Source organism: Euleptes europaea, chromosome 1, assembly GCF_029931775.1.
Source record: "Euleptes europaea isolate rEulEur1 chromosome 1, rEulEur1.hap1, whole genome shotgun sequence".
Taxonomy (NCBI): Eukaryota; Metazoa; Chordata; class Lepidosauria; order Squamata; family Sphaerodactylidae; genus Euleptes; species Euleptes europaea.
This window is the reverse complement of record NC_079312.1, coordinates 158,254,959-158,268,666: the sequence shown is the minus strand read 5'-3', so window position 1 is coordinate 158,268,666 and position 13,708 is coordinate 158,254,959. Positions and strand designations below refer to the sequence as shown.

Sequence of the window (13,708 nt, the reverse complement as noted above, 5' to 3'; positions counted from 1 at the left end):
ATACATTCCATTCACTTAAGATTATGCTAAGACTTATACTGACAGGAGATATGCTGGGACCGGAGAACACATAGGATACTGTCTAATACAGGACAAAATATATAGGATGCATTTCTTATTCCCTCTTAATGTCAGATGATCTGAAAAGATAGGCCAAACATTACTTGTAATAGTAGGTGCATTATGTTCTGGCAGCATTATGTTCTAGCAGAACAGGTTAGAGAGGGAGGGAAAGCAGTGAGAGGATTTCCTCTTCCTTCATTACTACACTCTCCTAAAAATATGTGCAGCTACTTTGGAGTTCATCTAATAGCTGAGGGGTTCTTGTCAGCTTTTCCCACTCCTAAAATTCACACTGAATGTGATAACTTTGAAAAACATCAACATAGTAATCCATGTTAATAGGTCATGTCAGTTGTCCTTTGAGGGCCAGACTAGAAACCATGGCAGCAGAGTGACATATTTAAATGTAAATCTGCCTCAGTCATGTAGAAGAGGGGTGAAGGTGAGCTATTAACAGCAAAAAGACAAGCAGGCAACTTGCTACCTACTTTCTGTACATCTGCTGGGGTTAGTGGTGAAAAAAGAGCTGGGTACTCTTTCACCTAAAAGCCACTTTTACTCCACACCCCAAATTTCTAGATGACTGGGGTCTACATTTATGCAGACAGATCATGTCATAATTATGTCCGTTTCGGCCTGACAATAAAACTAAGTATTCCGTATTAAGCACTGAAGTCCCTATCGAAGCTGTGGAATAAGGAAAAATTTAGTGTTTTGAATAACCACACAAGACACCAATCCTCTAGGACAGGGAATGCCTTTTATTCACAAACCCATAACATTGTTGGACGTTTTGGGTCTGTAATACAAATGTTCATGTTTTAAAGCACAGATCAGTTATTGTAGGGCAAACAAATGTATCGGAATTTACACTGGTACATAAATTAACCGATCAGACCAGAACGTGAATATTGTTAAATAGCTTGAAATTCCCTGTAAGAGCAGCACCGTTGTGACATTTTACTTTAGTATTCCTCTCCTTCCTCTTCACCCTCTCCTTCAACAGAATCCACACCCACCTCTTCATAATCCTTCTCTAGGGCAGCCATGTCTTCCCGAGCTTCTGAGAACTCCCCTTCCTCCATCCCCTCCCCTACGTACCAGTGGACAAAGGCACGCTTGGCATACATCAGGTCAAACTTGTGGTCCAGGCGAGCCCAGGCCTCAGCGATGGCCGTGGTGTTGCTCAGCATGCAGACGGCACGCTGCACTTTGGCCAGGTCGCCTCCAGGGACCACTGTGGGGGGCTGGTAGTTGATACCAACCTTGAAACCTGTGGGGCACCAGTCCACAAACTGGATTGTGCGCTTGGTCTTGATGGTGGCAATAGCAGCATTGACGTCTTTGGGAACAACGTCACCACGGTACAATAGGCAGCAGGCCATGTATTTACCGTGGCGAGGGTCGCATTTTACCATCTGGTTGGCTGGCTCAAAGCAAGCATTGGTGATCTCCGCTACAGAGAGCTGTTCGTGATAAGCTTTCTCAGCAGAGATGACTGGGGCATAGGTGGCCAGAGGGAAATGGATGCGAGGATAGGGCACCAAATTGGTCTGGAATTCTGTCAGATCAACATTCAGGGCACCATCAAACCGGAGGGAGGCTGTGATGGAGGACACAATCTGACCTATCAACCTGTTCAGATTGGTGTAGGTGGGGCGCTCGATGTCAAGGTTCCTGCGGCAGATGTCATAGATGGCCTCATTGTCTACCATGAAGGCACAGTCAGAATGCTCCAAGGTCGTGTGGGTGGTCAGGATGGAGTTGTAGGGCTCAACGACAGCCGTGGAGACTTGAGGGGCTGGGTAGATGGAGAACTCCAGCTTGGACTTCTTGCCGTAGTCAACGGACAGGCGCTCCATCAGCAAGGAAGTAAAACCAGAGCCAGTGCCACCACCAAAGCTGTGGAAGACCAGGAAGCCCTGGAGACCTGTGCACTGGTCAGCCTGTTGGAATAAACTAGTATTAATACAAATAATTCCATTAATTATACTACGAATAGTGTGGTGGAGGAAAGAGACATCTCCATACCATCTTCAGTCAGGTATCATTCTTTTGAGATACATTACCTGTTCTAATTGAGAGTAGTACTTTGTGTATGGTCCCATTGTAGGATTTTGCACAACTGATATCAGAATAATAGCAACAGCATATCTGCCTTTTCTTTTTGTAAGTTGCCAATACAAATGGACATTTTCATCTTAGAACCCTGTGGCAGGTTAGCACAATACAGCTTTCCTAAAATTCTACATAGGTTTTCCTTTTGAGGGAATGTACTTACCAGCTTCCTGATCCTATCCAGAACCAGGTCAATTATCTCCTTGCCAATGGTGTAGTGGCCTCGTGCATAGTTGTTGGCAGCATCTTCTTTGCCAGTGATGAGCTGTTCAGGGTGGAAGAGTTGGCGATAGGTTCCTGTGCGCACTTCATCTGTACAGGGACAAAAGGGGTGGACAACCTTGAGCGATTGTACTATAAATTTATCTTGTTTGGTGCATCTCGGCTATTTCTTCTGGGTTTTTGTCCTTGGCCTCATCAGCTGATACCTTTACAGTACAATGATTATATTTGGAGTTTGTGTTCAGATTTTCTTTCAAAGCTTATAAAAAGCAAAAAGCTAAATTAAATTTGTAAAAAAAATCTTTTGTGTAAGTAAAGATTTACTAGGGCATAATTATAAAGTATTTAAAGCTAGAGAATTGTTCAAAAATGTTCCAAAGTTTGGTGACAATTCTTTCGGGAAAGTTTCTGCTCATCAAAATGACGTTGACACTCACCAATCACTGTTGGCTCTAAGTCCACAAAGACTGCCCTGGGGACATGCTTGCCAGCACCCGTCTCACTGAAGAATGTGTTGAAGGAGTCGTCTCCTCCCCCAATGGTCTTGTCACTGGGCATCTGCCCATCAGGCTGGATGCCATGTTCGAGACAGTAGAGCTCCCAGCAAGCATTGCCGATCTGGACACCAGCCTGGCCCACGTGGATGGAGATACATTCACGCTAAGATGAAAAATCAGAACACAGATGCACTAGAATGGCCTATAGTTTCATTTTAATAAGAAGGGTCAAGATGTCTGGGTATGTGTAATGCTACTTCAACATCCTTGCCATCTGTGATTAAATAAAAACATCAGAAAACTACATTTATAATTTCTGCTGAAGTCCTGGATAGGGGGAATAAGCATCCAGGAACCATAAGCTTGCAATGGATATTCAACAAAAGAAAAGCACAGTTCAATATAATAAACCTAAAAAATAAACGTGTAATACAACTGCTAGCCCACATTGTTCAAAATGGGAATTAGGAAGCAAAAACAGCTAGAAAAGCATAGAATAGACTTAATAGTGTGTAACTGAAATGATTGAACAGCATCTTGATTTCAAGGAGTACTAGAGTGCCACACCCAACCCATTGTTCCTTCAATACTATGAAGGATGCACTCAAGGATTTCCCCATCAAGATTTCTTTTTAGAGACAACTTTGATTTTCAGTCTCAAGAAAGATATTTTTCTGTCCTGCTCCATCTGCCCTTTGTTCTCTGTCATCTGAGGAAGATGCTGCGAGGGAGATCTGCATCTGTCATCTGAGAGAGATGTTGTGAGGGAGACCTGCAGAGACTGCCACACCCAGTCCAGGAAGACTGGGAATGCTCAGGGCAGTAGGGAGTAGAACTCTTAACCATCATTTCTCCATCTACGCCTACAAAGACTGGCAGTGTCTGCGATCTGCAATGGATTAACATAGCCAAGTTTATTTCCAGCATGATCTCATAATGCTGTTTTGCCAATTTTCCCTCCTCTGAGCTCAACTGAGAACATGCTTGGGAATGAAATGAATGTGGGGGAGAAGGGGAAGGCTGGAACGGAAGACTAATCTGTCACATGCCAAGAAAGCATGTATGTGCCATTTCCATTCTTTCTATAAATGTGATCAAGCAACTGAGTAGTTTTTTTAAAAAAATAGCTAGTACAACCAATCCCCACCCTCTGGGAATGTTACTTGAAAGGAAGCATTCCAATGCAGAAAAATGCAGAAATGAAAAGCTGCTGCTGATGTGGGGGGCACTTGTTGAAAACAGAGACCAGTCCAGTTACACTGCGCCATTGTCTCCGGTTAATTATGCTGGTCACATCTGCCAGAGGAGACACCCTCTTTGTCTGCTTTGTCAGCCATCACCTTCTGCCTCCCATTCATCCAGAGACCAATCTGCTTCAGGGCATGGGAGCTGGGAAGGGGGGTGGGGAGGGTGCTGCCATTTCATCCCTCAGAGGGTACCCAGTCTCTCTCCTCAGCTGCAGAGATTTCTTTAACAATGCCCTTCTTTATGCAGTCTTTCGGAACAACGCAAGGGCGTACCCCCCCCTTTTTTTTTTTTTTTGCAAAGAGGATTCTCCAGAATGATTTTATCCCTGAAACGGGCATTCATTTCCCTTGACTGTCCCCCTTTTTTTTCACCTGATAAGGAACAAGAGGTGTTTCTACATACGTTTCCCTCCCATCCCTGGATCCTTCAGCTTTTTTTGCTATTTTTTTTTTAGTAGTGCGTGCCATTCCGCTGAATCACTGCGGATGCAATACGAATAACTGGTTACTAGACGCATTTATCTAAATGCCAAGAGGAATAGGGAAAATACTGATGCAGTTTCAACCCACAAAAGTAATGGCTTAAAAAAAAAAGAGAACTAGATCTAATTGTAAAGAAACTAGGTAATCATATTTACTCAGAAGATGATCTTTCCAAGAAGCGCAGACATTTGCATCGGGCTGCTTCTAACCGCTCCCCCCACCCCCATGATTTCAAGCCTAGCCAATCGCTCCCTGCTGACACCTCCTGCCTCTGCTACTCCCTCCACCCCTTTCTGCCGATCCGCAGCTGGGAAAGGCTTGGAAACGGAGACGCATGCAGGAATTGCTATAAAGCCCTCGTCGCCTCCCCCCCATCCCCCCCCCAGGAAGAGTTGCGTCAGGCTGCCTGTGAGAGCCGCTGCATCCTTCGGGGTGGTGGCGAGATACGAGGAACGAGCGAGGAACAAGGTTTAGGGCGCTTGCACCCAGCCCAAATAACGCACTTTCAGTCCACTTTGAAGGGGGATTTTACTGTGCGAACGGGTCACATCCAGTTGCAAACGCTCGTTAGGGTGCACTGAAAGGGGATTGAAGGTGCATGATTTGGGCTGCGCGCGAGTGCCCTTCGTCTGACCTCCGGTGAGGGGCCTCACGGCATTTCAGCCGCAAGTCCAATTGGTCAGTTGAAAGGGGTGGGGAGTGGGGGAGATCCGCCATAGAAATGCAGACACAAAGCGCGCTATTGGGTGGGTGGGCGGGCAGGGAGGGATTGAGGGAAAGCGAGCAAGGGATGGGAAGGGTCAGCAGTCAGCGATTGGGGTGGGGGCGGCCTGCAACTTGCTAGCTCGCGCCCCTCCGCCAGCGTCCTGGCGCTTACCATTTCCGCTGCTTTGTTGCAGAGCCGGGGCAAACCTCGAAGCGGCGCGGAGGAGGGTGCTTTCTTACAGCGCGACTCTTAGGAGGTCGATGTAAGATAACCTGCAGCGCAGGGTACAGCGCGGCTCCCTATATACAACCCCGTCACCATGGGGACGGGCGAAGGCTTTTTGTGGTTGGTCGAGACCCCCCCAATCCGCCTGGAGAAGCGAAGGGAAGAGGAAGCCGATTGGCTTGGGGCGCATAGGATGAGGTAATCTTCCCCACCCCTCAGCATCCCAAGTCTGTTTGCATCCTCCAGACAAAGAGACCAAACAGAACAGTTATCCATCCATCATATAACGGCGGGGTGTGTGGGGGGGGGGAGTTTGCATGAATAATTGGCCGAGAAGAAACGACTCTTGCTTGGTTTTAAATCACATTCCGAGCATCTCTTTCCCCCAGGACGATGCCAACAAAAAGTCTCCCCTCTCCAATAGGCTCAACAAGATTATAATGACTCAGGACTCAGACCCCACATTTCAGCAAAATCAAGGGCAAGACCGCAGTGACTGCTGAGTCTGCCGTTTTATCTAAAGTGCTAGACAATTTCCAAAGATTGATGGGGGGGGGGGCAGAGAGAGCGAGCCAGAATTTCTGGAGATGGTGCCCCACATATGATGCGCTATGGAAGGTTTAATGCAAGGAATTGGTTTTTTATCAGCTGCATGGAAAGAGGAAGTTCCATACTGACTGATGCCAGTGTGGGTTTAGTTAGAAGGGAATTCCCCCACCCCAATCGGTTAAAGAATAGGTTCACGCTTGACAAAAAACAAAACTGTTACAGAGGAAGGCTGTCCGTGCCCACTAGTTCATTTGGTTATACAGCAAATTTGCTGCAAACACCTCTCCTTTCATGTATACCCTGGATAAATTTCCATTTATTGTTACGGCCATTGGTCAGCATAAAATAACAGAGCAGTGCAAGCACCCTGGATAAATTAGACAGCAAAAGAAGAAGAAAAACTCCTGTCTGGTGAGACAGAGAGTGTGTGTGCCCATGCATGTGTAAGTAAGGACTCAGACAAAGGAAGCAACATCAAAATAGCCCCAGAGCATGGAAATGGGTTATTTTTCCTCCCATACTTTAAGCAATGGGGGGGGATGGGGGGAAGTTACTAAGAGCATTATTGGTGACTTCCTGCCATAGGATATGCAGGGTAAGATCTGACACAGCCCTGTGGGAAGGCTGTGGGTTGAAAGGGCTGGGCAAAGCAAAAACAACAACAACAAAAAGGGAAAGCTTTGCACTGGGGAAGCCACTTGGGCCCTAAGAAACCAGTGCAAAGATTTTGAGGGGAATCAAGGCTAGATATGCAGAGAGTCACACCAAATATAGACACCCCCCCCAAAAAAAAACCCTCTGCAAAATGATTTTCCTTTTGTTTCCACTATATGAGGTGGGCCAGAAACTGCAAAGGAGAAAGAAATACAGACATCCCTTAAAGGGATTCCTTAGATAAATAAATTTGAGATTTCTTCAAAAGCTTATTGTGTATAGGTGAAAAGCATGGCTGGCTTCTTCTGTGGAGAGAAATGAGGCATAATGCAAGCCATTCCCACCATACATAGCTGTTACCTCTCTACACAGACAGGTTCGGAATCTTTCTCTGGTCTTCATCCACTCTCTCACTCTCTCTCTCTCTCTCTTTGGCTAGGTAGTCTTGCAAGATAGACTGGGGAAGGGGACATCTGCCTTGCAGAGGGAGTCACCTGCCTTGCTTCTTTTTCCTTACATCACAGAGAACAAAATGCTTTCTTCCTCTCCATTCCAGAATTCCCTACATTATACAAATGTTTTTCTCCCCTTCCAGAATATGTTATATTCTACTTTCTCTAACCTCCTCTTCTTCTTCCTCCTGTTTGTTAAAATAGGGCATTTCTTTCAGAATGCCACAGTGTAAAACTTTGGCAGGTGCCCCTGATTTCCTGCTATTTACCAATCTCCCCCCAAGTGCCATCTGGCAACAAATATCCTGTTGGAACACCAGGTCCTCCATTTGAGACATTTTTTAATGAAATGGTGACCTGGCCGTGGGTTGGTAACCTCAGCATGGAAAATGCAATGTACTTTGCAGTTAGAGCAGTCTGAATTATATTGTTTTTTCTGTCTCTGCGATGAAACTAACAGACTCTAAAAGGCCTGGCTGCAGACTTCATGAGAATATAACTATTTCTTGATCATTAGCAGCCAACTGCCTTTTCTCCTAGTAATCCCCCCTGTGTCAGGATTCATGTCAAACAGAAATGCAGCACCTGAAGTTTTTGTAATCATGGAGATGCTGAGATGGAGAAATCTTCATCAATTTAATTTCTGGCTGCCCTAGAGCTGTTGTGCAGGATCCTTTCCCCTCCCTACAAGAAAAAGCTGCAATCCTAGGCCTGATGAAGTGGATAAGATGTTTCAAAGTCTTTGGCCCATCAGTCTTGCTCCTCGTGCCAACCCGGTCTATTTGACTGGGTCCAGGAGGTAATAAATAGGGTTGCCAAACTCCAGGTGGTGGCTGGAGATCTCCCGCTATAACAACTGATCTCCAGGTGACAGAGATCAGTTCCCCTGGAGAAAATTGCCGCTTTGGCTATTGGACTCCATGGCATTGAAGCCCTTCGCCTCCCCAAATCCTACCCTCCTCAGGCTCCACCCCAAAAATCTCCAGGTATTTCCCAACCTGGAGCTGGCAACCCTATAAATGCCTCTCTGTGAGAGGGTGTAGTTCTAACCACTTTGAAAGATGAACTTGTGAGACCCCTCCTGAAGAAGGCATCCCTGGACCCAAATGACTTAAATAACTACTGCCCAGTAGCTAATATTCCATTATTTGGCAAGGGACTTGAGCAGGTGGTGGCCCCCTAGGGTTGCCAACCTCCAGGTAATAATTGGAGATCTCCTGCTATTACTACTGATCTCCAGCCAATAGAGATCAGATTTCCTAGAGAAAATGGCTGCTTTGGTCATTGGACTCTATGGCATTGAAGTCCCTCCCCAAACCCCACCCTCCTTAGGCTGTGCCCCAAAAACCTCCCACCGGTGGTGAAGAGGGACCTGGCAACCCTATGGCCCCCTGATCTAGACCATTACAATCTGAATTCAGACCTAGCTTTAGGATGCAAATGGCCTTGGTCATCCTGACTGATGACCTTCGATGGGAGAGTGACGGGGAGTGTCTGTCCCTGTTGATTCTCCTGGAGATTTGGAGTGAGGTGCCACCAATATGCAGATCGCACCCAGCTCCATTTCTCCTTAATGGCTGACCCAGGTGGGTCTGTGGAAGTCCTGAATAGGTGCCTGAAGGAGGTAATGGGAAGGATGAGGGACAATAAACTGAAGCTCAATCCAGACAAGACTGAGGTGCTGTTGGTCAATTGAGAAGCTGCTTGGGGACTGCAGAGTCAGCCTGTCCTGAAGGGGGTTTTATCCCTCACCCCTGAAGTGCAGGTCTCCTCCATGGCACATACCACCTTTTATTATGTCTGGATGGTTCACCAACTATGACTGTTCCTCAAAAAGCATGTCTAGCCACAGTGATCCATGCTCTGGGTGCATCCAGGTTAGATTACTGTAATGAGCTGTATGTGGGCCTGCCTTTGAAAATGGTTCAGATACTTCAATTGGTCCAAAATGTGGTGGCCAGGCTACTGATCAGGGGTTGGTTACAGAGATCGTATCACCCCTGTGCTGAAAGATGAGCACTGGTTACCCATCTGTTTCCAGGCACAATTGAAAGTGCTGGTTCTTACCCCGAAGGCTGTAAATGGCAATTGTTTGGGGCCATCTCCCATACTATGGTGGCACCACCATTTTCTATGGTGGCACCTTGCCTTTGGAACGCCCTGCCACTTGAGGCTCTTCTGGTGCCTACTTCACTTCCTTTTAGGCACCAGGCTAAAACACATCTTTTAACCCAGGTTTTTTTTTAATTGGTGGTTTTATCTTATCAGTTTTTCAATGGTCTGCTTCTGTTTATGGATAGTTCTTATGCTGCCCTTGAGTTTGAATGGCTCATGCTTTAATAGCGTGTTTTTCAATTGTTAGCCGCCTTGAGAAGGACTCTGAAGAGGCAGCATGTAGAAATATTCTAAATAAATAAATAAATATTTGCTTTGGTCAATTACCCAACCCCAAAACTTACAATTAATGGTGGGAATAGGACAAATGGAAAAACAGACACAACCATCCACGCGTCTGGACTTGCCAGTTTCTGTACATTAAATCTAAGTAGTTGTAGTTGGGGAATCTGTGACTATTGAAGCAGGTACCTTTTAACTTTATTGGGAAACAAAAAAAAAAGAGAGCCCAAAAGTGAGCAAGATCCAGCTCAATGACAGGGCACAGTAGACTGCTACCCTTCCTCTATTCCTGTAAGGAGATGCATGTTGCTCACTTGCAATACTCCATATCTCTTCCTGAATGCTCTCTGCTTTCTAAGCTGTGCTATTACATGTCAATTTCCCAGCTTGTGGGGGAGGGGTTGCCAGGAAATTCAATTCTCAGTAGGCTGGTCTAGTTCTCAGGGTCATTTTACTGTAGTTTGTAAATTGGCTTTTCAGTGCATCCGTGACAACAAGAACCAGGTCTGAAATGAGATCCAGTTGAATACTAGCCAAAAATCTATAAGGGCTGAAATACTGGAACAGAGAATGTGTTTCTTGTGGGTGTCTGCCTCCTCACCCTATCTGATTATAGTTTGCTTTTTTTAATCTGTGCCCCTTGAATACACCTTAATTCTTTTATCATTAACAATAACAAGCACAGTATAGTAACAAGTCTGTGCAGGCACCCACAAAGCATTTCTCCCTATCAGGCCCAGTCCTTAAGCTTTCACTGGGGGGGAGGGTGATATCCTTTAGAACTCAGATGCTTGGGGAAGAGGCTGATTTAAATATTGCATTATGAAAGCTGCACAGATATTTTTCAGGCTGTCCATCTCACTATTAACCCCCCAAACACTTGGAAGCCCTACACCTGATGCTGGTATTTCTTGTTTCAGGAGACAAAAGGAACGAGTGGTCCCATAGGAAAATCTAGAGAATGGAGCAGTCCAGAAATGTAGGCTTTCTAGGGCTGAACAAAGGGGCTAGACCAGCATTATGAACTGGCAATTTTAATAATAAGTGGTAATAATTTTGGGGATACTGGTCGACATTAATTTATCCAGCCTTATAACATATAGTCATTGTGTTTGTTTGTGTGTGTGTGTGTGTGTGTTCAGTGTGCACTTGTTTAGACAGGTCATCTGGCTTCTCACTGCTGCCCAAGGGTAGGGGGAAAGTGCTATTGTGTGATGTCTCCTTGAATGAATGGTTAACTGGAAATGCTGGCCTTCCTGTTATGCAACTGAAAGTGACATTGTGGCGTTGCTGCACAGCACCTAGGTAAAGGTCCCCTGTGCAAGCACCGGGTCATTCCTGACACATGGGGTGACGTCACATCCCAACGTTTTCTAGGCAGACTTTGTGGGGTGGTTTGCCCGTGCCTTCCCCAGCCATCTTCCCTTTACCCCCAGCAAACCGGGTCCTCATTTGACCGACCTTGGAAGGATGGAAGGCTGAGTCAACCTCGAGCCGGCTACCTGAACCCGACTTCTGTCGGGATCGAACTCAGATCGTGAGCAGAGCTTGGACTGCAGTACTGCAGCTTACCACTCTGTGCCATGGGGCTCCTGCACAGCACCTAGCCCCCTCTCAATTGCTTCCGGGGGTGGGGGGTCCAGCCTGGTATGTCCTCCAGCATATGAAAACAGAAAGCAGGTGGAGAGACAGGGATGGAACACAGAGATGGTTCTCGCCACCAGGATCTCTCCACACTGAGCAACACTCTCCTCCAGACTTTCAAACAAAGCTTTCACTTCTTCAGCTTTTTGCTAGGAAACAAAAGTGACCCTACCTTTCTGCCTTTCATGCCAGCTCCTTAGACTGACAAGGGAAAATAGGACATGTACACTCAGTAGACTGCAAGTGTTATGGTCCTCTCTTTCCTTCTCATCACTGGAGTGAGTCACTGTGGGCTAGCAGCCATCAAGCACAGTGTGGCTGCTGTAAGGGGATCTTACACAAGCAGCATTTGCTGTCAATCCCTCATTTTATTCTTCCTATTATGTAAAATCCCCTCATCTAATGCCACCAGGGGATTTTTATTATTTTTTATTATTATTCAGCCAAACTTGCGGTTGTATATGAGAATCACTGTCAAGGTGGAATTTGAAAGAGGAAGATGAAATGACTTTTGATGTTAGCATTTCCCAGGAACCAGTGTGTGCTCACTCCAAATGAACAGATCACCACATTGGGAATCCTAGTTTCACAATTTGCCCTCTTATTTTCTGTCAATAACTTTGCCGTTAGAGAATCCCTACATGTTTCCAGTACACCTGAGACCCCAACGCAGATGAAAGATGCAAAATAAATCAGGTTACTGCTACCCAGGAACTCACCTCTCTCTTTCCAGGTGCTTTTCTGTTCTGTTATTTCAGATAGTGCTTCTGTGTTCTTTTTGTTCACAAGACATCTGGGCACAAACAAACAAACCCTTTTTCCACTGATGCCAATTATTGAATCCTGTCCATAGTTCTTGTAGATTGATGTTAGGTCTCCATTCCTACTAGAACACGTTAGGAATTGAGCTCCTCTTTGTTCCTCTGCTGCTGCTGCCCCCACCTTGAAGTCCAAATATCTGAATCATATGGTCAAATACTAGCTTGAGCAGTTCATCCCTGCTTAGGATCAAGATAGGTCAGAGCCGTATCTCCGGAAATAGAATGCCAAAGAAGGTCAATTCTAGGTCCTGCTAGGCTTTTGTTCTAATTCCCAAACTGCAGCAACCCCCAGCTGTGCAGTGCTCATAACTTCGATGCCATTTTAAATCCAATTGACCAATTGCTGGCTTATACTTTGCCATGTGTGCTGCAGTTTGACTTGTCTAGTAGTATTGGTTACCGGTTGCTTCGCGCTTCCTTCTGAATTTTGCTAAAACTAAAGATTTGCAGGAATCTTGTGGCATGAACAACACTGTTTTATTTTTTTTATTTAGAAATTTATACATTGCCTTTTCCCTTCATCGGGGACCCAGAGTAGCTCACAACAAGAGGGGAGATCAATGTACAGTGCATTACAGTAGTCTAGTCTCAATGTCACCGTGGCATGGATCCAGGTGGCCAGAACAGCTGTATCCATTTCCATTTATTTACTAGCTCCTTTGACCAAAGGTCTTGAGCTTAACCATAACAATAATATATAATACAACAACACATAATCAATTTACAACACCCAACGTATACTTAAGGTTAAAACACAGTAGAAACAATTACTAAACATAGCATCACTAATACCATAACAATATATTCCCCCTGAACCAGTCTCATTGAAATCACAAAATCTGTTTCAACATTCAACTCGTAGTTTACGTGCTTGTTTTGTTTTGACGTTTGAGCGACATCACCTCCGCCAAAAATCTTGCAACAGAACTAGTGATATTAGGATGAATATCTCCCATTATGTGGGATATCACCCAGGACTCCAAGGGAAGATCAGCTGTATCAAGGTAAGGGGCCATTTTTCTTGCTAGGCTGAGTTGGAGGAAAGCCCTTTTTTGAAACTGCATTAACGTGCTTCTCCAGCAATAATGTGGAGTCCAGTATAACCCCGAGGCTCTTAACTGAGTCAGCAAGGGTCAGCTGGACCCCATAAAAAAGGGGGGAGAACAGTGTCCTCCAGGATCTCTGCCTTCCCAACCAGCATTACCTCTGTCTTTTCACAGTTTAGTTTCAATTCGTTTACTCTTAGCCATTTAACTACAGCAGCCAGGAAGCAGTTGAGGACTTCCTACTGCATCACCAGGAGATTTGGATAAGGATATATACATATATAGAGAGCTGTGTATCATCTGCACATTGATGACAGCCAACCCCAAAACTGTGAATTATTTGGCCCAAGGGCTTTACATAAAGATTGAAGAGCATGGGGGATAGGACTGCATCCTGTGGAACCCCATAGGATAGGTCCCACACTGATGATAACTGGTCTCCAATGTCAATTCTTTGGGTCTGGTCCCTGAGGAATAATTTGAACCAGCCCAACGCACAACCCTGCTACCTACTTCTGCCTCTAGGTGCCTCAAAAAGATGAAATGGTCCTCTGTGTCCAAAAGGCAGCAGCTAAATCCAGCAG

General features: G+C 45.5%; 1 protein-coding gene across 1 annotated transcript in view; it reads right to left on the bottom strand.

Annotated features, from left to right (window-relative positions):
* Positions 1–804: 804 nt before the first annotated feature.
* Positions 805–13,708, bottom strand: part of LOC130489224 (tubulin alpha-1A chain) — a 129,703-nt gene continuing 116,799 nt past the window's right edge. Inside the window, exons 2-4 of the mRNA XM_056862978.1 lie at positions 2,841–3,063; positions 2,345–2,493; positions 805–2,009 (exon numbers count right to left, since the gene is read on the bottom strand). Of these exons, the coding sequence (XP_056718956.1) occupies positions 1,029–2,009; positions 2,345–2,493; positions 2,841–3,063 (1,353 nt within the window). The 3' untranslated portion in view covers positions 805–1,028. The remainder of the gene's footprint in view (positions 2,010–2,344; positions 2,494–2,840; positions 3,064–13,708) is intronic.